Source organism: Falco naumanni, chromosome 18, assembly GCF_017639655.2.
Source record: "Falco naumanni isolate bFalNau1 chromosome 18, bFalNau1.pat, whole genome shotgun sequence".
NCBI classification, from domain to species: Eukaryota; Metazoa; Chordata; class Aves; order Falconiformes; family Falconidae; genus Falco; species Falco naumanni.
The window spans coordinates 4,416,187-4,438,616 of NC_054071.1; the positions used below are offsets into that span (position 1 = coordinate 4,416,187).

Below are 22,430 nucleotides of genomic sequence, written 5' to 3' on the forward strand. Positions count from 1 at the left end.
CTTTGTTTCAGCTGTGGATCAAGTTCCACCTCTTTCAATCCCGCTTTGTTTCAGCTGTGGATCAAGTTCCACCTCTTTTGCAGTGGTTGGGTTCTGGTGCTGCCGAGAAAAGGGGGGATCCCTATTTTCCTGTGGAATAACCTCTTGACAGGGGTGGCAGCAGGGCTGCAGCGAGGGCTGGTGTTAGCAGAGAACATTTTCCCTTCCCAGTATTTTGCCATCAAAGACACCAGTGAGGTCTGGGTATATCGGTGGTGCCGTTTTGCAGTTGGAAAACTGAGGCACGGACAGGCTGAGTGATGTTTCGCGGCCCTCCCGGACAGAAATGCCTCCCCCGAAAACACCACGGTGAGGCTTGAAACAGGCCTGGTGGCAACTAGCATCCGTCGTGTCACAGAAACGACTCAGAAAAGTGCTGGAGCCTCTTCAGGAACAGATTGTTGGAGAGTTCCTGGAAGGAGGGAATGCTTGCAAAATGATAACGTATAGATTGTAACTGGCCTGAAAGCACAGGGTTTCCTCCATGAGCCCATTCCTACTTCAAAGCAAGCCTGTCCAGCAAAAATCTTGCTTTGTAACTACCCTGATGTTAAATAGCGCCCAAAATCATCGTTTTGCAGCAACTCTTTTCCTTCCTTTCCACCACTGAAGGTTGCAAGTGGCTGGAGAGTGAAAGCCCTCAAAGGCGCCTCGTTAAACACCCGAGACAAGATGCTAACGGGCTCCTTTCGAATCTGGCGGCCATAGCACAGTCAACATATGGCGTGAGAAGAGGGAGCCGATGGCAACAGATTTTTGGTTCATTTTGAGAGAAAAACACAGATAAACACAGGCTTTTGCTGTTTAAAAACTGACTCATCATTTTCATAAAACAAACAGCAAAATCTGGAGGCTCTTGAGGTAGGAGAGTGGTTGGGCTTTAATTACCAGCCCGGGAGTGGCTCCGAGGTTTTGCTGCTGGAAATCGATGTCCTGTAAAGTTTTTGGGTAGTTGCGTGGGTTGGAGACGGGAGCATGTGTGTGAGACAGGGGGATGCGTGTACCTCCGTGGAAATTTCACTTTGTGCTCTGTGTTTTCCAGGGGTGCAGGGATGAAGAGACTGCTCTGGCCCCAAATTTGAGGCGAGGTTTCAGCCCAGGTAGGGATGGATACTGCTGCTTGTGCACAAGCCCCCCGAGATGGATCCAGGGAGATCTACCATCCCTCCCCTTCCCGCTCTGTTGCGTCCCGCACTGGATGGGCACATCCGTAGCTATGTGCCTGCCAAGCTTGCTTGTGCTCGGAGCAGCGGGCAGAGGCACGGTGGGTGCCCCGGTGAGCCCCTGCAAGGGGCCGTGCTGGCATGCCGTGCCCCTGGCAGCGCAGGCAGCAGCAGGGGGGGGGCTCGGAGAGCAACGTGGCTCTGGCAGTGGGAAGGGAGAGATGCCGTAATTGTGTTAACGCTCCCACGCAGCTGCCTGGGAATGGTGCACTCGCCCTCCGCCTCCGGGTAGGCTCCCTGCTGGCAGGGCCCCCGCTGCCTCTGCCCTGGCACCCGGCTCTGCTTCCCCAAAACGCCCTGGCCACCACCCTCTGCTCCCACCGCGGACCCTCCGGGGAATCGGCCACGTGGCCCAGGCCTGGGCAAGGCGGGCAAAGCAGGAGGTGGGCAAGCTTCGGTGTTGGGGGTCAATCCAATGCCGGCACCTGGAGCGTGGCAAGGCGCAAGGCACAGAACTGGGCACGGTGGGGACTCTGGGCTTGTGTCCCGGGGTCGGTGGTGCCAGCCTGTGTGACCTTGGGCAGCTCATCCCCCTCCAAACCGCCCTTCCCCACCTGCCCCGCTGCCGCCAAGCATGTGCCGGTGCCGTCGCAGGCACCTTACGGCGCTGGTGATGGATGGGGGCTAATAATGGAAAATGTGGCGTCAGCTGTCCCGCTTCCCCGGGCACATTGTCCTGCAGCTGCGGGAGCTGGGGCTGGAGCAGGAAAAGACCCGCTGGCGTGGGGCGGGGGGTGGGGGGCCAAGGAATTTTTAACTTTCCAACAGCCGGTGGCGGCGGCCCCTGCGGTGCAGTTGACGTGAGATGAGTGCGGGAGGTCTCAGCCCGCTCCTGCCGGGGGAGGAGGCGATTGGCCCCGGCGCCGGTGGGCTCCCTGGGGAGGGGGCAAGGGCAGGCTGCCTCCTGCTTGCCACACGCTGCCTGCAGCCCTCGCCCACCCGCACGCGTGGTCTGCCCCTCGGACCACTGTTTGGAGGAGGCAGGGATGCTGCTGGGGTCCCTGCGGGGTGGCTGTGGCCGTGCTGGTGGCCAGTGGGTGCCAAGTGAAGCCCCTTCCCCACTACACGTGGGCTCCATCACCCCCAGTGCCGTGGGGTACCCGGGGTGCCCTTTCCCTGGATGCTTCATGTGGGGTGTGCAGAGGGCTCTGTGTCCAGGCATGGGTGCCCCTGGGGAGCAGAGGGGCTCAGGGGGGGACATGAGTCACCCTGAGGCCGTGGGGGTCCCGGCTGGGGAGGGGAAGGGGGGCAGAAGTTGGGAGGTTTAGGGGCAGCCTTGTCCTGGGGGAGCCCTGGGCTCCCCAGACCGTGGCACATCCCGCTCCAGGCGCTGAATGGGACACGGCTGCACACCCCCATCCCCGAGCCAGAAAACAGCCGGGGGGGGGGTCCCTGTGTCCCCCCATCTTTTTTTGGGGTGCCCCCCCCCCCGCCAGCAAGCAAGTCTACTCCAGGCTAAAAGCTGGGAGGACGAGCCAGGGTGGGCAGCACCGTGCCCCCCCTGTTTTGGGAGGGGGGATCCTTATTATACACACCCCACGCCCCCCCCTTTTTTTCCCACCGGGGGAAGGAACTGCTTTGGGGGTACCCTGCCTGGAAAGGGGAGGAGGGGGGCGCATCCCCCCATCCCTCCCGGGAGCGCAGTGGGAGCGGCCGAGGCGGAGGCGGCCACCCGCCACCCCTCGTCCCCCCCCCCCCCCCTTGCCGCCGTCCCCACTCCTCCTTCCTCCTTCTCCTCCTCCTCCTCCTCCTCTTCTCTCTCTCGCTGCACGCCGGGGCCGCCGTCACCGCGGGGGCCGGTACGGCGGAGGCCAGGCCTGGGCTCCATCGTCATCGTCATCATCATCATCTTCGTCTTGTCCCTCAGCGTGTGTGTGTGTCCCCCCCCCATCCCGAAACCCGCCGACCCCGGGGCGAGCTCCATGGTGCGGGAAGGCGGCATGGCCCGTACCCCTTACAGCTCCACGCAGGACATCCAGATGGACGTCTTCGACAACGCCACCCTCCAGGTGACACCCCCGGGAATTTGGGGACGAGGAGGGGGGACTCTGCGTGGGTAGCATCGCGCGCAGCCCCAGGCTGCATGGTGGTGGTGGGGGGCGGGGTGAGCCCCTCCGCGTCCCAACCCCTACACCCGTACGGGGTGATTTCCACCCCCCAGCATGCAAAACGGGGTGCCCCCCACCCATAACCAAGGTACCCCGGGAGGGACCCCAAACGCAGGCACCCCCACCCCCCCCCGTAACGCCAAGCATCCCATGGAAGGGGGTGTGCAGCCACCAGGTTTGGGGAATGTAGGGGGGGGGGGGGTGTCTGTGTTGCTTGCTGTGTCACTGCTCCCCCCCCGCCCCGGGCTTTGCCCACCCACAGCACCCCAGGGTGGGTGGGTGGGCGCGGGGGGTGTTGCATGGCACCAGGAAACTTTCAGGAATTGGGAAAACTCGGCTGGGGTGGTGCCCCCCCACCCCAGCTTGTCCCCTTCAGCCTGGGGGTGGGGGGCAGAAGGGATGCGTCCCCGGCTGGTTCCAGTGGGGTGGGGGGCACCGCGGACCAGTGGAGCCCCTCACCCCCATGGTGTGGCTGGGTGCTGTCACCCCTCCCCCGTGCACACCCCCACGGGGACAGACACCCCCTCCCCCTGTGGCAGCTTGGGGAGCATCGACCCCTTGGGGTGACAGTTTGGGGGGGGGACCAGGGGTGGAGGCACAGGCCCTGGCCGCATCCAGCCCCCCGGGTGGTAGCAGAGCTGGGTGTCTCCCCCACCTTGAGGGGGGGGGGTGTCTGTCCCCCCGCACCGGCAGCGGGGCCACCATCCCCCCGCGGGGACCTGTGAAGCCCCAGCCGTGTCCATCCCCTGCTGGGAGCAGTGGATGGGGGAGGGGGGGGGGGCCTGGGGAGGGGGAGCTGGGGGCGAGGGACCTAAAAATATGCGGTGCTGCGGGCGAGGGGACCACCCACCCCCCCGGCTGGGTGGCAGCTGGGCCCAGCTGTCCCTCCGAGACACCAGGGAGGTGACAGCCCCGCTTGCCCCAGCATGTCCCAGCCTGTCTCCCCCCCCCAGGTGCCCCAGACCCATTGCCCCCCACCCCCCCACCCCCCCCCAGGAGGTGCTGTGTGCAGGGGGGGCACTGGGGCATCCCTGTCTCCCCCAGTCCATCCCAGCAGAAGGCACTGGAGGAAGCGGGGGGGGGGTCCCGCTGGGGTGCGGGGGGGGGGGGGTCGGGGGGGTGCTGGCTGGCGGGGGGGTGCACACGTGGGGGTGCACCCCTTTACACGGAGCGTGCACGGGCAAGGGGACGGTGCTTGGGGGGAGGGGGCATGTGTGCTCTGGCACTGGGGTGACACTGTGGGGTCGTGGGTGGGTGTGGGGTGCCCCCCGCCCCCCCCCCCCGCCATCCCCAGCGGCCACCTCGCTGGGGTGCTGCTGGTTGGGCTCTGGTTTGGCTGGGGCTGGGGGGGGGGGGGGGACAGGGAGTCTGGGGGCTGCAGCCGGGTTTCCCCCCAAATCCAATCAGCCCCACCGGCTCCACGGGGATCAAGGATCCAGCCCCCCCGATAAGGCGATGCTGGGTTCCTGGGGAGGGGGCTACGTGGCCCCCCCCAGCAGGGGGGCAACCCTATCCCCTTCCCTGCCTCAGTTTCCCTTCTCTCGCCCCCCAGGAGCTGGGTTTGCTTGCAGGGCAGGGGCGGAGGGTACTGGAGCATCCCTGGCCGCTGGGGCTGGGGGGGCAGAGTTGCCCCCCGAGTCCTGGGGCTCCAGTGGACCCCTCTTGCCCCCCCCCTTCCCCCCCCCCCCCCTCTCCCTAGGGCAAGTACAGCAAGCGCAAGAGCCGCTTCAAGCGCTCGGACGGCAGCACCTCGTCCGACACCACCTCCAACAGCTTCGTCCGGCAGGTGACTGACGGGGGGTGGGGGGGGTGGGGGGTGCAGCTGTCCTGGGGGGTCCCAGGGGACCTGCCTGTCTCTGGGGGGGCTTTTGTCCCCCCCCACGGGGACCAAGGTGGGGGTCTGGGTTTGCAACCGAGCCTGGCCTGGGGAGAGTGGTGGCATTGCAAAGGCTGAGCCAGGCCTGGCTGTGCCCCCCGCCCCTGCCCTGGGGTGGGTGCTGAGGGGAGTGTGTGTGTGTCCCCCCCCCCCATATTGGGAGTATTTGGGATCCTGTAGCCCCCAAAGGCTTCCCTGCCCCTCCTGGGGGGGGGCCAGGCATGGGACGGAGCCCTGGCATCACCCAGCTGGCATCAGAGCCGCCCTCCCCAGCCCTCCCCACCAGCAGGGCTGCCGGCTTGGCAGCGGCCCCTGTGCCCCCCCCCCCCCCCCGGCCCCCACCCCCTGCTCGGCACCGGGCTAAATATACCCGGGGTGGCTGCGACCGTCCCAGGGCTGAAACCTGACCCACGGGTGCCCCAGCCCAGCGCCCGCCCGACGAGCCCCCAGCCCTGCCACCATGGAGATAGCCAGCAAAGACCACCCCGTCGCCCCGGTGAGCATCCCGCCCCCCCCCCCAGCCCCCCAGCCCCCCGGCACCTGGGAAGTGCCCCCCTGGCACCCTCCCATCCCGGCTTGCCTGGGTGCAGGGTCCCCCTTGGCTCCGTGGGGTTTGGAGTGGGTGGTCCCTGTGGGACCCGTGGGGTCTGTGGGGTGACTGGACCCTGGGTGACCCCTTCTCCGCCCCCCCCCCCCCCCCCCAGAAAGGCCCCTCCAGTCTCACCGTGGGGGCTGGGTGGCTCAGGAGGGGCCAGACCCCCAGCAGTGGCAGGAGATGGGGCAGCTGGTCTCTGCGCCGTGTTTTTTGGGGAGGGGGTCCCTGAGGGGGCTGCTGTCCCATGGCTGGGGGTAGGGGTCTGTGCGAAGGAGAGCGGCCCCCACCTCCCCAGTGTTTGGAAAAGGTGGGGCAAATTGGGGATGGGGGCTCCTCCAACCCTGGGGGGTCTGGTGGGGCTTAGGGGGTTGTAGGGGGGCTGGGGGGAGCCGAGCTCTGGGCAGCCGGGGCCTTCGCTCCCCCCCGCGGCACCCGCTGCCCTGGGGCTGGGGGATCCCGTGGGTCCCACCGCTGCCCCCCACCCCGGCTCCGGCCCCAGGGACTGGGGGGTGAGCAGAGGGTCCCCGATCCCACCCCAGCTCCAGCCTTGTCCCGAGGTGACCCCGAGTCCCCCCGCAGCGCCCTTTCCCCTTGCCCATGGGACCCCTTTGGGGGGGACAGGGACAATGCCACCTCCGCCGGCCATCCCTGGGGTGGGGGGCAGCGGGGGGCAGCGGGCAGGCGGGGGGGGGGCGGTCCTGTTGCCTTCCCAGCTCTGCCGAGAGGCCCGGGGAGGCCGGCGGCAGCGGGACGGCAGCGGGCACCGGCTCGGTATCACGTTCCCTGCCGGAGCGGTGGGAACAGCTGCGCCAGCCCTCGGCCTGCCGTAACCCCGCCGGGATGCCACCGGGCAGGATTTGGCCCTGCCTGGGGAGGAGGCAGCTCCCAGCGTGCCCAGAGGCCACAATGATGGGCGCAAAACCCCTAATGAGAGGGTCCCAGTAGGGGGAGAGGGCTGCGGGGTTGGTCTCGGGGCTGGGTTGCCCACTTTTAGGGGGGATGGGGGGGCGCTGGCACAGGCTGACCCCTCTCCCCCCTGTCCCAGGGCTCGGCGGAGTCCTACACCAGCCGCCCCTCGGACTCGGACGTGTCGCTGGAGGAGGACCGGGAGGCTCTGCGCAAGGAGGCTGAGCGCCAGGCCATGGCGCAGCTGGAGAAAGCCAAGGTGGGAGGGGGCTGGGCTGGAGCCCCCCCGCCTGTCCTCGCCTCCCTGGGTGCAGGCAGGTACACCTGCCACCCGCCTGGCCCCTCCGCACCCCCTGCCCTGGCAGGATGGGACCCGCTGCGGGAAGGGGCTGACCACAGGGACCCCTCCCCCCCACCGCTGTCCCTGCTCTCCATCCCCGTGGCTTCCCGCGTTCTGAAGCGGTGGCCCCAGGACCACTGGGTGGCATCGGGAAGGCAGTGGGGTCTACTGGGTGGAACTGGGAGCCCAGACACCCGGGTTCTCACCTTGCCTGAGCACCTATCGTGCCTATGAAGTGGTGGCCCCAGGACCACTGGGTGGCATCGGGAAGGCAGTGGGGTCTACTGGGTGGAACTGGGAGCCCAGACACCCGGGTTCTCACCTTGCCTGAGCACCTATCGTGCCTCTGAAGTGGTGGCCCCAGGACCACTGGGTGGCATTGGGAAGGCAGTGGGATCTACTGGGTGGAACTGGGAGCCCGGACACCTGGGTTCTCACCTTGCCTGAGCACCCATTGTGCCTCTGAAGTGGTGGCCCCAGGACCACTGGGTGGCATCGGGAAGGCAGTGGGGTCTACTGGGTGGAACTGGGAGCCCAGACACCCGGGTTCTCACCTTGCCTGAGCACCTATCGTGCCTCTGAAGTGGTGGCCCCAGGACCACTGGGTGGCATCGGGAAGGCAGTGGGGTCTACTGGGTGGAACTGGGAGCCCGGACACCTGGGTTCTCACCTTGCCTGAGCACCCATTGTGCCTCTGAAGTGGTGGCCCCAGGACCACTGGGTGGCATTGGGAAGGCAGTGGGGTCTACTGGGTGGAACTGGGAGCCCGGACACCTGGGTTCTCACCTTGCCTGAGCACCCATTGTGCCTCTGAAGTGGTGGCCCCAGGACCACTGGGTGGCATTGGGAAGGCAGTGGGATCTACTGGGTGGAACTGGGAGCCCGGACACCTGGGTTCTCACCTTGCCTGAGCACCCATTGTGCCTCTGAAGTGGTGGCCCCAGGACCACTGGGTGGCATGGGGAAGGCAGTGGGGTCTACTGGGTGGAACTGGGAACCTGGACACCCAGGTTCTCACCTTGCCTGAGCACCCATTGTGCCTCTGAAGTGGTGGCCCCAGGACCACTGGGTGGCATTGGGAAGGCAGTGGGATCTACTGGGTGGAACTGGGAACCTGGACACCCAGGTTCTCACCTTGCCTGAGCACCCATCACGCCTCTGCTGTGGGCTGAGGGCAATTAGCTTAATGAACCCTTCGTTAGCTCCTGGGGCACCGTGGCCACAGTGTCCCCAGTGTGAGCAGCTGTGCCATGGTGCCTGTGGGAGCCAAGCCAGCCCACCAGCACCGGCACCTGCTGGCTCTTGCTGGAGGGGGGGTCTCTGTGGTTTGAGGGGGGGGGGGGAAGATGCTGAGCACTCTCCTGTTGGCAGACGAAGCCGGTGGCGTTTGCCGTGCGGACGAACGTCGGCTACAACCCATCGGCCAGCGACGACATGCCGGTGCAGGGCATGGCCATCTGCTTCGAGCCCAAAGATTTCCTGCACATCAAGGAGGTGGGGAAGGGGCTGGGGGGTGGCAGCCCCGGCGGTGGGGGTTTGGGGGTTTCAGGCATTCCCTGCCCCCTCCCATCCTTTGCAGAAATACAACAACGACTGGTGGATCGGGCGGCTGGTGAAGGAGGGCTGCGAGGTGGGCTTCATCCCCAGCCCCGTCAAGCTGGAGAACATGCGGCTGCTGCAGGAGCAGAAGATGAGGCAGAACCGCCTGAGCTCGAGGTGGGGCTCACCCCCGACCCCCCCCCACCCCCACCCCCAGCCCACTAATCCCCCCCTACCCCTGCCCACCTCTCTGTGCTTCTCCCATCCAGCAAATCGGCGGATAACTCCAGCTCCAGCCTGGGTGACGTGACGGGGACCCGCCGGCCCACCCCCCCGGCCAGCGGTAAGAGTGTCCGGGGTCCCCGCAGCCCCTGGCCTGAGCGGGGCCGGTCTGGCTTGGGGTCTCCCTCCCCTCTGTGCTGGGTAACCCCCCCTCATCCGCAGCTCCGGCCCCTCCGGGTGCAGGCCCCCTCCCCTTGGGGACCCCCTCCTTCTCCCTCCCCACCCCTCCCGCTCCTCCCAGCCCCACCGTTTCCATTTTTCCCTTCTTCCATCGCCATTATCACTCTTCTTTTCTCCCCCCTCCTCCCTGGCTCCGGCTGCCCCTCCGTCCCCAGGTGCCCTGGACATGCCTAGCTTTGCCTTTGACCCTGATGAGTTAGAGGAGGAGGCGGCAATGGAGACCCACCACTCCCCTAAGAGTAGTGTGAGCAGTGTCACCACCCCCCCCCGCCCACACCAAGCGCATCCCCTTCTTTAGGAAGGTAATGGCACCCGCCGCCCCCCGCGCTCGCCTGCTGCACCCTGCCTGCCCTAACACTGCCTGGGAGGGCTGGTGGGGGCAGCCACGGGGGGCCGGGGGCCACGCGCAGCCCGAGCACCCTGCCTGCGCCCCCACAGCGTGTCCCTGTGCCGCAGCATGGGCATGAGCGTCTGCGGGGGACGGGGCGGCCACGGTGTCCCCTGTGCACTGGGGGGGGGGGGGGAGGGCGGGCAGGCTGTGGCTGTGTACCCCCCATGGGCCGTGGGATGCATCAGTCCATGGCTGCCTCCCCCCGTGTTCCATGGGATGGATCAGTCCATGGCTGTATCCCCCCCATGTTCCATGGGATGGATCAGTCCGTGGCTGCCTCCCCCCGTGTTCCATGGGATGGATCAGTCCGTGGCTGTCCCCCCCGCAATGTTCCATGGAATGGATCAGTCCGTGGCTGTGTCCCCCCATGTTCCATGGGATGGATCAGTCCGTGGCTGTGTCCCCCCCCATTCCATGGGATGGATCAGTCCATGGCTGCCTCCCCCCCATGTTCCATGGGATGGATCAGTCCGTGGCTGCCTCCCCCCATGTTCCATGGAATGGATCAGGCCGTGGCTGTGTCCCCCCCATGGGCCATGGGATGGATCAGTCCATGGCTGTGTCCCCCCGATGTTCCATGGGATGGATCAGTCCGTGGCTGCCTCCCCCCATGTTCCATGGAATGGATCAGTCCATGGCTGCCTCCTCCCCATGTTCCATGGGATGGATCAGTCCGTGGCTGCCTCCCCCCATGGTCCATGGAATGGATCAGGCCATGGCTGCGTCCCCCTATGTTCCATGGGATGGATCAGTCCGTGGCTGTGTCCCCCCATGTTCCATGGAATGGATCAGTCCGTGGCTGCCTCCTCCCCATGTTCCATGGAATGGATCAGTCCGTGGCTGTGTCCCCCCATGTTCCATGGAATGGATCAGTCCGTGGCTGCCTCCCCCCATGTTCCATGGAATGGATCAGTCCGTGGCTGTGTCCCCCCATGTTCCATGGAATGGATCAGTCTGTGGCTGTGTCCCCCCATGTTCCATGGGATGGATCAGTCCGTGGCTGCCTCCCCCCATGGTCCATGGGATGGATCACTCCGTGGCTGCCTCCCCCCGTGGCCCACGCGATGGGTCAGTCCGTGCCCCGCACCCAGTTGCCTGGGGTCCCCCAGTGTGCGCATGGTGTGTGCCAGCACGGCCGGTGTCTGCCTCCCCCGCGAATGGGAATGGACTGGTCCTTCCCCCTAAACCGGGCAGAAGCTGAGGGGGTTTGGGTGCAACCACAGCCAAAGCTGGGGGGGGGGGAGGGGGGGGGGGAGGCAGCTGCAAAGGCTTGTGGGGACGAGCAGGACTTGGGGGGGGGGGGTGAAACTCCCCCACCCCCCTCTCCAGCCCCCCCCCGATCTGCCGCTTGCACCCCAAATCTAACCAAGAGCAGGGCGATGCTTCATGTGAAGCACCCTCATGGAGCAGCCCCCTGGGGGGGCCACACACAGCCCTGGAGCAGCCCCCCCGGGGGCCACGCGCACCCCCGGCCCCCCCAGCCCAGCTCGGTGCCCCCGCGCCCCCCGCCCGCCGATAACACGCATGCCTTGTTTGTCTTCTCTTGCCCCCCCCCCCACCCCGGCCCCACGCGGCCTCTCGGGACGTAGCGAAGCAGAAGCAGAAATCGGTGAGTAGCGGCAGGACCCCCCCCCCGGGAGGGCCCGTGGGGAGGGGGTGGGGTGCCCCCTGCTTGCAGCCCCCCCCCCCCCCTTCCATCCCCAGAGCTGCCCCGTGGGGGAAGCTGAGCATCCCGCACCGCCCCCCGCCCCCAGCCCCGCTAACGCCAGGCTTCGCCCCCCAGGCCGAGCACGTGCCCCCGTACGATGTGGTCCCCTCCATGCGGCCCATCATCCTGGTGGGGCCATCGCTGAAGGGCTACGAGGTGAGGAGTGGGGGGGGACATGGCGGGGGGAGGGGGAGGTCTGGGGGGGGACGACCCCAGCCCCACGCTTTCTCCCCCTCCCCAGGTCACGGACATGATGCAGAAAGCCCTCTTCGACTTCTTAAAGCATCGCTTTGATGGCAGGTGAGACAGGGGGCTGCGTGGCCGGGGGGCCCTAACCCCATGGGGGGGCCCTAACCCCGGGGGGGGATCCCTGGCCCCATAGAGGGACCCTTAAGCCCATGGGGGACCCCTGACCCCACAGGGGGACCCCTAACCCAACAGGGAGATTCCTAACCCCATAGAGGGACCCTAAACCCCATGGAGGACCCCTGACCCCACAGGGGGACCCCTAACCCCATAGAGGGACCCTAAACCCCATGGAGGACCCCTGACCCCACAGGGGGACCTCTAACCCCATAGAGGGACCCTAAACCCCATGGAGGACCCCTGACCCCACAGGGGGACCCCTAACCCCATAGAGGGACCCTAAACCCCATGGAGGACGCCTGACCCCACAGGGGGACCCCTAACCCCATAGAGGGACCCTAAACCCCATGGAGGACCCCTGACCCCACAGGGGGACCCCTAACCCCATAGAGGGACCCCTAACCCCATGGAGGACCCCTAACCCCACAGGGGGACCCCTAACCCCACAGGGGGACCCCTAACCCCATGGAGGACCCCTAACCCCATAGAGGGACCCCTAACCCCACAGGGGGACCCCTAACCCCATGGAGGACCCCTAACCCCATAGAGGGACCCCTAACCCTGTGGGCTCAGCCCTGCCCCGTGGTTCGCACTGTTGGGGGGCTCTCCCGTGGGGAGCAGGAGTCCTGTGGCTCCAGCTCCAGGCAGCCCTGTGCATGTGTGGAAGGAGGGTCCCATCCTGCCCCCCAGGGGGTGGGGGTGTACATGGGGAGGGGGGCTTGCACCCACCGTTGCTCCCCCCACCGCCTCGTGCCCTCTCCATCTTGCAGGATCTCCATCACGCGGGTGACGGCCGACATCTCCCTGGCCAAACGCTCCGTCCTGAACAACCCCAGCAAGCACACCATCATCGAGCGCTCCAGCACGCGCTCCAGCCTGGGTAAGGCAGCGCCCCACGCTGAGCCCCCCGCCCGGGCAGCGGGACCCCCCCCCTCCCTCCCTCCCTCCCCCTCCCCCCCCCCCCCAAGCCTCCATCTGTATCATCAGCCTGGCAGCCTCCCAGCGCCCAGCCCGTCCGTCCCGGGGTGCTCGTCCTGCCAGCGCCAGGGCACGGTTGATGGGGGTGGGGGGTGGGGGTGACTAACACGGGGGGGACCCCCAGAGCCGTGTGCTCCCCCCAGCTGGTTTAACTCAGCCTCTCCCCCCTCCTCCTCTTTTCTCTTCTCTGTTGCGTTTTTCTTTCCTTTTTCTCCTTTCCTTTGGGTTTCCTCCCCTCCGCGCCGCTTCCTCCCTCCCCTGCTCCTGATACAGATGTCTTGGGTATGTAGCTTGGACCCAGCGGGACCCCTGGCAGCCCCCTGCCCGGGGGGGTGGGGGTGGGGGGCAGTGGGGGATGTGTCCCCTTGGATCCCCGTCCTCCCTGCCTGGCCGTGACCAGGCTCTGGGATGCAGTGGGGTCTGGCCACAGTCTGAGGGTTGAGGACCCCCCTGGTCACACAGCCCCATCTGCCCCCCCCACCCCCCCCCCAAGTGTATGTGGTCCAGGGGGCTTTGCCCCTTCCTCACCCAGCCGGTGCTGGGACCCCACTGCCACCTCCCTCCTGCAATGAAGCCCCCCACCCCCGGGGCTGGGGTGGCACGGCCAGGTCCCAGTACGAGACACCTCCTGGACCTGTCTCCATCCCCGTGTCACATCTCCCGGCGGTTGTCCCCCACGTGCTTGCCCATCCCCCCTGCACTGTCCCCCTGACCCTCGCTCTCCCCCCGCCCTGGCAGCCGAGGTCCAGAGCGAGACCGAGCGCATCTTTGAGCTGGCCCGGACGCTGCAGCTGGTGGCCTTGGATGCTGACACCATCAACCACCCGGCCCAGCTGGCCAAGACATCCCTGGCCCCCATCATTGTCTACATCAAAATCACCTCCCCCAAGGTGGGTGCGGGCCCCAGGGTGGGCGGGGGGCTGGGCAGCGGGGGGGGGGGGGGGGCTGGGTCCCAGTAGCCACCCTGGGCTGCCCTGTCCTGCCCCAGGTGCTGCAGCGGCTGGTGAAGTCCCGGGGCAAGTCTCAGGCCAAGCACCTCAACGTGCAGATGGTGGCCTCCGACAAGCTGGCGCAGTGCCCGCCCGTGAGTATGCCCCGCCCTGCCACACCCTGACCCCGCCCTGCCACGCCCTGAGCCCACCCCAGCACCTGCCCAGCCTCTGCCACTGCTCTGCCCTGGTCCACAGGCTCCACCCTGTCCCCAGAAGCCCCATCCCGGTCCACAGGCTCCACCCTGACCCATTGGTCCCACCATAGTCTGTAGGTCCCATCATGTTCTACAGGTCCCACCATGGTCTACAGGTCCCACCATGGTCTATAGGTTCCCACTGTGGTCTATAGGTTCCCACCGTGGTCTATAGGTTCCCACCGTGGTCTATAGGTTCCCACCGTGGTCTATAGGTTCCCACCATGGTCTATAGGTTCCCACCATGGTCTATAGGTTCCCACCATGGTCTGTAGGTTCCCACCATGGTCTGTAGGTTCCCACCATGGTCTGTAGGTTCCCACCATGGTCTGCAGGTCCCACCATGGTCTACAGGTCCCACCATGGTCTATGGTTTCCCACCATGGTCTACAGGTCCCACCATGGTCTACAGGTCCCACCATGGTCTATGGTTTCCCACCATGGTCTACAAGTCTCACCATGGTCTATAGCTTCCCACCATGGTCTACAGGTCCCACCATGGTCTATAGGTCCCACCATGGGTCCAGAGGCCCCGCCCTGCCCCATGACCTCCTCCCACCCCCAGGAGATGTTCGACATCGTGCTGGATGAGAACCAGCTGGAGGAGGCCTGTGAGCACCTGGCCGAGTACCTGGAGGCCTACTGGAAGGCAACGCACCCCCCCAGCAGCAACCCCCCCAACCCGCTGCTGAACCGCACCATGGCCACCGTCGCCCTGGCCGCCAGCCCCGCGCCCGTCTCCAACCTCCAGGTACAGGTGCTCACCTCCCTGCGCAGGAACCTGGGCCTCTGGGGGCGCGGGGGCACCGAGACCACCCCCAGCCCCCCCACACCCCTCGAGGAGCACGCGCTGTGAGGCAGCAGTGGGGACGCTCACACCCACCCCCCACCCTCAGGGACCTCCCCCGGGAGCGGGGTCCCCCCAGGGGTCCTGTAGCCCCCCCCGCCAGGCGTGGGACCCTCCCCGGGATTGCCTCCCCTGGGGGCCTGCTCCCCCCCCCCCCCCCAAGGTTTGGGGCCACCCCTGGGAGCGGGTCCCCCAGGGGAACTGCAGCCCCCAGGTTTTGGGCTACCCCTGGGTTCGGGGCCCCCCAGGTTTTGGGGACATCCCTGGGATCAGGGTCCCCCAGTTTTGGGGCCACCCCTGGGAGCGGGGCCATCCTGGGGAGCTGCAGCCCCCCGGGATGGGACCGTCCCTGGAATCGTGTCCCCCCCCCCGGGGACCTGCTCCCCTCCCAGGATTGCGGCCGCCCTCAAGATCGGCCCCTGGGACCTGCTCCCTGCCAGGGACTGGTGTCATCCGAGGGCTGGGGTCTCTCTGGGGACCTGTGCCCCCTCCCAGGCCTGGAACTCCTCTGGGGATCGCCCCCCCCGCCCCCCAGGATCTGCCCCCTGGGAGTGGGGGTCCCCTCTGTGCCTCCCTGGGGGCTGCCGGGGTGCCGGGACCCCCACTCCCACGCAGCTCTGGGGGAGCCACAGCGGAGGTGGGGGCTTACGGGGTGTCCTGCTGTGGGCGAGGGCTGGCTGGGGAGGGGGTGCAGAGCCCTGTCCCCCTGTGGGGGGTCCCCACCGCCCCCCCCCCCAGGGCAGGAGGCAGAGGAGGGACGCGTGCCCTGTGTGGTCTGTCGCTAATTCTTCCAGCGAGTGGGACGCTGCCGGCGTGCAGCCCCCACCCCACAGCCCTCCCTGCGCCGCTCTCCCCCCTTCTCGCCCCCCGTTACCCCCTCCCAGCCCTGTCCCTGCCTCGGCAGCCCCACCCCCACCCCCCGGTGCTGTTTGGTGGTGGGCTGAGACCTGCTGCCGTCGTGCCCTGAGCGAGCGGCGCGGTACGGGCAGGCCAGGCTGGGCAGGAGCGCATGTGTGTCCCCCCCCGCAGCCCCCCAGCTAACCCACCCCCCCACTAACCCCCCCCCTCCGTCTGGCCCTCCTTGCACGGTGTGGTTGCTTCTCCTAACCAGGGTCCCTACGTAGTGCCCGGGGAGCCGCCGCGCGAGGGGGAGCACGGCCGCCTCCGGCAGGGCCCGGGCGAGGTGGGGGGCCACGGGCAGAGCCGCCCCCTCCCGCCGCCCGCCCGGCCGGCCCCCCGCAGCCTGTCCCGCCAGGACACCTTCGACTCGGAGACCCCAGGCAGCCGGGATTCGGCCGGCACGGAGCCCGGGGATTCCTGCTGCATGGACATCGAGACAGACCCCGGTGAGGAGGAGCCGCCGGGGCCCCCTGGGGCTGGACCCCGTGGCCCCCCCGGCCACCAGCACCCCGGTGCGTGGGATGGGGCTGAGCCCGGGCGTGAGGGCGGGGGGCTGCGGGGCCGAGCCAAGGGCCAGGACCACCGCTACTGCCCCGACGCGCCGGAGACCCTCGAGCAGAGCGACGTGGAGGGCTGGGGACACGATGTTTACATTCGCTAGGGTGAGGGGGGGGCAGGCAGGGGAGGGACCCCCCCCAAGTTCCAACTTAGGGGTGGGGGACAGCCCCGCTGGTTGCCTTTGTGCCCCCCCCCCCCCCGAGCTTGGCCAGCTGTGAAGTGGGGACGCCCTGTTTTACCCTGGGGGCTCCCCCTGCCCTGCTCTTTGGTGAAGGGGGGGGGGTCTCCCCCCTCTGCCGCAGCCCCCCAGCATCTTACGGTGCCTGGGGTCCTCCCTGCCTGGCAGGGAAAGCAAGTGACCAAAGGGGACCCCGGGGGCTCTGCCCGCGGCCGGCGTGTCCCTGCCCCCCCGGCACGGTGTGGGGGGCCACGTTCCCCACCCAGCCCTCGCCTGCTGGCTGCCCGCCCCCCCGGGTGCCCCCGCTTCTCCATGGTGCTGTTTGCCCCCCCCCCCCCAGCTGCAGGGGGACCCCTGAGCTGGTCATGGCATTGGGGGGGGGGGGGGTGGTGTCCCTGCCAGCTGCCCCCCACCCTTCCAGCCAGTGCCTGCAGCCTGGCACTGCACCCCTGCAGGGCTGCGACCCACAGCCCCCCCCTGCCCCCCCGGTAGCTGGGGGGGGGGCGGCTGCATGCGTGTGCGGTGTGTGCAAGGCTTTGGGTGCTCCGGTGGTGGAAGGGTCACCGCTGCCCCAAGCCGTGCCCCCCCCTCGGGGTACTACCTGCCTGGGGGGGGGGGGGGGGCGCATTTTGCATGTGTTTGCCTTGGAAGGGCTCTGCCTGAATTTGGGGGGGGGGGGGGAAATCTGAGCCAGTTTGGGGGGGTCTAACACGTGCTAACAGCTGCCCAGCCCTGGCCTGCCGCAGCAGCACCTAGAGGGTCCCTCTGCCCTGGGGGGGGGCCCCGTGCCGCCTCCCCTGGCCCTGGGGGCACTGGGGTGCACCAGGCAGTGCCAGGCCCCTGCCCCTCCATCCCCCCCCCCCCCTCTCCCTGCCGTACCACCCCCGCCCCCCCCCCACCGTGCCTGTCTGCTCTTGCCCCGTCCAGTCCGGCTGTGTCCGTCCGTGTGTCCGTGAGCCTGTCTGTCCGCCCCCGCCCCCCCCCCCCCAGCACCCCTGGAGCACCGCCTTCTGCGCCCACCCTGGGGCATCCCTCGGCCCCCCCATCTCTGCAGGGGAGGGGGGGGTCGGGGGGGGGGGGTCACCACACCAGGGTGGGGACACCCCACATCCAGCCCTCACCGTGGGGCTGCGCTTGCCCTACTTCTGGGGCAGCCCCTTGTGTCCCCCCACCCCCACACACACCCACCCCCCCTCCCCGGGGCAATGCTGGGGGTCCCGGGGGTCACTGCCTTACCCAGACCACCAGCCTTGCCAGCCCAGGTCGGGGGGGCTTGGGGGGGCGCCCAGCTCTGCTGCTGCCAAGCCGCCTCCGCCCATCGTGTGCCTCAGTTTCCCCTTTTTTTTTGGAGGGGGGGGACTCGGTGTCACTGCCTGCCAAGTGCTTTGAGACCCACCTGCCCTGGCGTTTGCCCCTGTGGTGACCAGGGTCCGGGCAGTGGGCCCCCCCCCCCCCCCCCAGGCCCTTCCCCGGGCAGAGGGGACGCCCCTTATTTATGTCACTCCACAAATTTTATTTAAAAACCCGACAAAGTGTATTTTATTTATTTATTCTCGTTGGTGTGTGGGGGGACTCGCCCCGCTCGCTTGGTTCTTTGTAATAAACATTTCGGTGAGACCTGCCCCATGGCTGTGCCTGGGGGGGGGGGGGGGGGGTGGGGGGGGGGGGGCCCAAGGGGGTCCGGAGCCGGAGCTGAGACCGGGCACAACTCAGCTCTGCAGTGACTCCCTACGTCTCTCCCTGGGGTGGCCCTTCAGTGGGTGCCTGGGGAGGGGGCGCGGGACGGGACAGGGAGCAGGGACCTGCCCGGCTCCTGGGAAGGGGGGAACCCCCGCAGCAGGGGTTGGGTGGGGGGGGGTCCTGCCGCCCCGATGCCAGGGTGATGGTCGCCGGCAGCGGCCGGGCTCTGTGGGCACTCGGCCGGTTTTGTGGCGCTGGGCCAGCTCCTGCCACCCTGTTTTTAGGGGATAAATCCATCTGCGGCGGCTCAGGGCTGCCGGCACCTCCACTCGCTCTTCTCCGGCCGGTACTCGAACGCCTTCCTGCGGAGGGGACACGGGGACATCGGTGGCACCTTGGTCCCTGCCCCAATCCATCCTTCCCCTGCGCCAGGGTGGGACCCCCTCCCCCTGCCCGCCTCGGGGGACCCCGGCACCCCCGTACTCACTCTCGCCCGGGCCCGGTGGGCCGGCAGACCAGCCCGGCTTGGCAGGGGCAGACCTGGTTGATGCTGAAGGCCAGACCCCCGGGGGGCACGTGGCAGCTCTGGGCCAGCGCCAGCCGCCGCTGACACACCGCCTCGCCGTGCCGCCGTGCGCAGCACCCGCCCGCGCCGCAGTCCTCGTCCCGCTGGCACCGAGCTCCTGGCGGGGCACAACGAAGGGTCAGGGGATGGGGGGGGAACCCCCTTGTCCCCAGGCTTGGCGCGGGGGGGGAGGACAAGGATGGAGCTGCAAGGGCTGGGAATGCCCCCGGTGCCTGTCGGCTCAGCACCCAGCCCCGCCGGCACCGCGTCCGTTCCCCAGCTCCCAGGGTTGTTCCCGGTGTCTCCCCACAGTCCCGATGCCGTCCCGGATTCCCGCTCACCCTCCTGCCCGTCGGGCACGGGCTGCTGGCACTTCCCGAACATGCAGAGCAGGCCGCGGGCGCAGTGGGTGTCGCGGCGGCAGTACTGCCCCACCGGGCGCGCGGGCAGGCACAGCCCAAAGTGCTCATCGCAGAAGTACCCGTGGGTGCAGGGGGTGGCCGGGCTGCATGCTGTCACCTGTGCGGGGGAGCACGGCGTGTCAGGGCACCATCCCCCACCCCATTCTCATCCCTAATCCCATCCCTGACCCCAATTCCCATCCCAGCCCCCACCCCATCCCTGAACCCATCCCTAATTGCATCCCCAACCCCATCCCCATCCCTAATTGCTTCCTTGACCCCATCCCCATCCCTGATCCCATCGCCCATCCCAGCCCCATCCCCAACGGCATCCCTGACCCCATCCCCATCCCTAATGGCATCCCTGACCCCATCGCCCATCCCAGCCCCAGCCCCAGCCCTAATTGCATCCTTGACCCCACTGCCTATCCCAGCCCCATCACCAATCCCACCTCTGACCCCATCCCCGTCCCTGACCCCATCCCATCCCCACCCCATCCCCATCCCCATCCCATCCCATCCCTGACCCCACCCCCAACTCCAGGACAGGCAGAAAACAGCAGCACGAAGCAAAGGCCGTTGCCGTGGGCACGTTTGGGGGGCAGCCGGGAGTTCCGGAGCGCTCGGGGGAATGGGGTGACCCCTCCCCGCGCACACACCACCCCACCTCCCACCAGCTGCTCCCGGTTTTTGGTGGGGTTTTTTTGGTTTTGTTTTGTTTTTTTTTTTTTTTTTTTTTTTTTCTCGGGAAAAGAGAACGCGGGGGCGGCGGGGGGGGGGAGCACGCGGCGCGGCTGCGGGAGCCCGTAAAAGTCCTGCTCCAGGTGAGGCTCGAACTCACAACCTCGGCATGGCTCCGCGTACTGCCCTATAAGTACCGCGCGCTGACCGATTGCGCCACTGGAGCGCCCGGCGCCGCCCGCCGCGGCCGCGCTCCCTCCCGCCGGGGCCGCCCCGCTCCCGCCCCGGCCACAGACCGACTGCAAACGCGGCTCCCGCACCAGCCGCGACACCGACTCCTGCCCCTGCTCCCGCACCAGCTGCAACCCCAGCTCCTGCTCCCGTACGCACCACTGCTCCCTCCCTGCTCCAACCCCAGCTCCTGTTCCTGCTCCCACACCAGCTCCTGCTCCCGTACCCACCACTGCTCCCTCCCTGCTCCAACGCCAGCTCCTGTTCCTGCTCCCACACCAGCTCCTGCTCCCGTACCCACCACTGCTCCCTCCCTGCTCCAACCCCAGCTCCTGTTCCTGCTCCCACACCAGCTCCTGCTCCTGTACCCACCACTGCTCCCTCCCTGCTCCAACCCCAGCTCCTGTTCCTGCTCCCACACCAGCTCCTGCTCCCGTACCCACCACTGCTCCCTCCCTGCTCCAACGCCAGCTCCTGTTCCTGCTCCCACACCAGCTCCTGCTCCCGTACCCACCACTGCTCCCTCCCTGCTCCAACCCCAGCTCCTGTTCCTGCTCCCACACCAGCTCCTGCTCCTGTACCCACCACTGCTCCCTCCCTGCTCCAACCCCAGCTCCTGTTCCTGTACCCACCACTGCTCCCTCCCTGCTCCAACCCCAGCTCCTTCTCCTGCTCCCACACCAGCTCCTGCTCCCGCTCCCGTACCCACCACTGCTCCCTCCCTGCTCCAACCCCAGCTCCTGTTCCTGCTCCCACACCAGCTCCTGGTCCTGCTCCTGGACCCACCACTGCTCCCTCCCTGCTCCAACCCCAGCTCCTGTTCCTGCTCCCACACCAGCTCCAACCCCAGCTCCTGCTCCCGTACCCACCACTGCTCCCTCCCTGCTCCAACCCCAGCTCCTGTTCCTGCTCCCACACCAGCTCCTGCTCCTGTACCCACCACTGCTCCCTCCCTGCTCCCACACCAGCTCCTGTTCCTGCTCCCACACCAGCTGCTGCTCCTGTACCCACCACTGCTCCCTCCCTGCTCCCACACCAGCTCCTGGTCCTGCTCCCGGTCCTGCTCCTGTACCCGGCGCTGCTCCCACCCCAGCTCCAACCCCAGCTCCTGCTCCTGTACCCACTGCTGCTCCTGCGTCTGCTGCAACCCCAATTCCTGCACCCACCCCTGCTCCCACCCCAGCTCCCGCTCCTATACCCACCGCTGCTCCCGCTCCTGCTTGCAACTCCAGCTCCTCCCCCCCCCCCGCCCTGCAACCCCAGCTCCCGCCCTGGCTGTAACCTCCCCTCCCACCCCTGCTGCAACTGCACCCCCTCCTCCTCTCCCCCAGGGATACCCCCGGAGTGGGGGGGGGGGGGAGCACCCACCACTCACCTCCTCCAGGTTGTCCCCAGGGCCAGCGCTTCTGCCCAGCGCGGCTTCCTCGGGCAGGTGCTGGGGCAAGGAGTACATCCAGGCCCAGAGGTGGCCCGAGGCGGCGGGCAGGAGCGAGGCGAGGAGGCAGAGGACGGCTGGGGACATCATCGTGCTGCCGGCAGGTGATGCTGGGGTGCTTGGGCCAGGGGCGCTGGGTATATGTAGCCCCCTGCTTATCTTGGCCCCTGCTGCTAAAACTGTTTGCCCACCTAATGGGGAAGGAGGAGGCAATCAGGGTTTAAGGGATTAACATAATTGCCAGCCTTCCCCTGGCTGGGGGCTACAGCCCCAAAGTAAACGGCCCCCTCCGAGCAGTCTGGCTCCAGCGCCTGGGCGGCTCCAGCGCAGCCCCTGGGCAGCCTGGGGTGCCCTGAGTCCCCGCCACCCCCTTTGGTCCCCCCATGGCTTGGGATGGTGGTGGGTGCCAGCACCCAGGATATCCTGGGTCCCCCCATGGCTTGGGATGGTGGTGGGTGCCAGCACCTGGGGTGTCCTGGGTCCCCCCATGGCTTGGGATGGTGGTGGGTGCCAGCACCTGGGGTGTCCTGGGTCCCTGCCACCCCCTTTGGTCCCCCCATGGCTTGGGATGGCAGTGGGTGCCAGCACCTGGGGTGTCCTGGGTCCCCCCATGGCTTGGGATGGTGGTGGGTACCAGCACCTGGGGTGTTCTGTGTCCCCACCAGCCCCTCGGGTCCCCCCCCCCCAGGATGGCGGTGGGTGCCAGCACCTGGGGTGTCCTTTGTCCCCACCAGCCCCTCTGGTCCCCCCCCTCAGGACGGCAGTGGGTGCCAGCACCCAGGATGTCCTGTGTCCCCACCAGCCCCTCAGTTCCCCTCCCCCAGGATGGGGTGTCCCCCCCAGGATGGCCGTGGGTGCCAGCACCCGGGATGTCCTGTGTCCCCACCAGCCCCTCAGGTGTCCCCCCCCAGGATGGCGGTGGGTGCCAGCACCTGGGGTGTCCTGTGTCCCCACCAGCCCCTCAGGTGTCCCCCCCTCAGGATGGCGGTGGGTGCCAGCACCCGGGATGTCCTGTGTCCCCACCAGCCCCTCAGGTGTCCCCCCTCAGGATGGTGGTGGGTGCCAGCACCCGGGATGTCCTGTGTCCCCACCAGCCCCTCAGGTGTCCCCCCTCAGGATGGCGGTGGGTGCCAGCACCCTGGATGTCCTGTGTCCCCACCAGCCCCTCAGGTGTCCCCCCTCAGGATGGCGGTGGGTGCCAGCACCCGGGATGTCCTGTGTCCCCACCAGCCCCTCA

The 22,430-nt window shown here is 67.9% G+C and overlaps 2 protein-coding genes, 1 long non-coding RNA gene and 1 other non-coding gene across 7 annotated transcripts; 2 read left to right on the forward strand and 2 right to left on the reverse strand.

Moving 5' to 3' along the window:
• The first annotated feature begins 6 nt into the window (after positions 1-6).
• Positions 7-2,187, forward strand: LOC121099040. Its single transcript, XR_005831401.1, has 3 exons — positions 7-348; positions 1,082-1,139; positions 1,455-2,187. It is a non-coding gene; the product is annotated as an uncharacterized LOC121099040 (long non-coding RNA).
• Positions 2,188-2,495: 308 nt separating this feature from the next.
• CACNB1 (calcium voltage-gated channel auxiliary subunit beta 1) lies at positions 2,496-17,817 on the forward strand. 4 transcript variants are annotated; one of them, XM_040617656.1, is made up of 16 exons: positions 2,496-3,271; positions 5,070-5,156; positions 5,670-5,742; positions 6,887-7,006; positions 8,459-8,581; positions 8,667-8,803; positions 8,896-8,969; positions 11,069-11,088; positions 11,263-11,343; positions 11,429-11,487; positions 12,324-12,433; positions 12,805-12,813; positions 13,270-13,421; positions 13,520-13,615; positions 14,283-14,468; positions 15,676-17,817. In XM_040617656.1, the coding sequence occupies exons 3-16, from the start codon at positions 5,707-5,709 to the stop codon at positions 16,123-16,125; spliced, it is 1,653 nt and encodes a 550-aa protein (XP_040473590.1). In that variant the 5' UTR covers positions 2,496-3,271; positions 5,070-5,156; positions 5,670-5,706; the 3' UTR covers positions 16,126-17,817. The 4 variants fall into 4 exon arrangements, with proteins under 4 accessions (XP_040473590.1, XP_040473591.1, XP_040473592.1 ...); XM_040617657.1 differs by lacking the exon at positions 12,805-12,813 and having other exon boundaries at positions 2,497-3,271; XM_040617658.1 differs by lacking the exon at positions 5,670-5,742 and having other exon boundaries at positions 3,176-3,271.
• Positions 17,818-18,187: 370 nt separating this feature from the next.
• On the reverse strand, positions 18,188-21,283 carry LOC121099108 (dickkopf-related protein 3-like). The gene is made up of 4 exons (XM_040617756.1): positions 21,134-21,283; positions 18,787-18,964; positions 18,368-18,563; positions 18,188-18,242 (listed from the first exon to the last, which is right to left on the reverse strand). Exons 1-4 carry the CDS (start codon positions 21,281-21,283, stop codon positions 18,188-18,190), a joined length of 579 nt encoding a protein of 192 aa, XP_040473690.1.
• On the reverse strand, positions 19,663-19,753 carry TRNAI-UAU. Its single transcript is given in 2 exon segments — positions 19,663-19,698; positions 19,716-19,753. It is a non-coding gene; the product is annotated as a tRNA-Ile (tRNA).
• Positions 21,284-22,430: the final 1,147 nt, after the last annotated feature.

Bases quoted from the DNA above. Each gene is read 5' to 3' on its own strand.
- LOC121099108 (XM_040617756.1), bottom strand. From the start codon at position 21,283: ATGATGTCCCCAGCCGTCCTCTGCCTCCTCGCCTCGCTCCTGCCCGCC. The intron at 18,965-21,133 runs GTGAGTGGTGGG...TCCCCCGCACAG, and splicing joins CTGGGGACAACCTGGAGGAG to GTGACAGCATGCAGCCCGGC. The intron at 18,243-18,367 runs GTGAGTACGGGG...TCCCCTCCGCAG, and splicing joins CCCACCGGGCCCGGGCGAGA to GAAGGCGTTCGAGTACCGGC.
- CACNB1 (XM_040617658.1), top strand. From the start codon at position 3,185: ATGGTGCGGGAAGGCGGCATGGCCCGTACCCCTTACAGCTCCACGCAG. The intron at 11,089-11,262 runs GTGAGTAGCGGC...TTCGCCCCCCAG, and splicing joins CGAAGCAGAAGCAGAAATCG to GCCGAGCACGTGCCCCCGTA. The intron at 11,488-12,323 runs GTGAGACAGGGG...TCCATCTTGCAG, and splicing joins AAGCATCGCTTTGATGGCAG to GATCTCCATCACGCGGGTGA.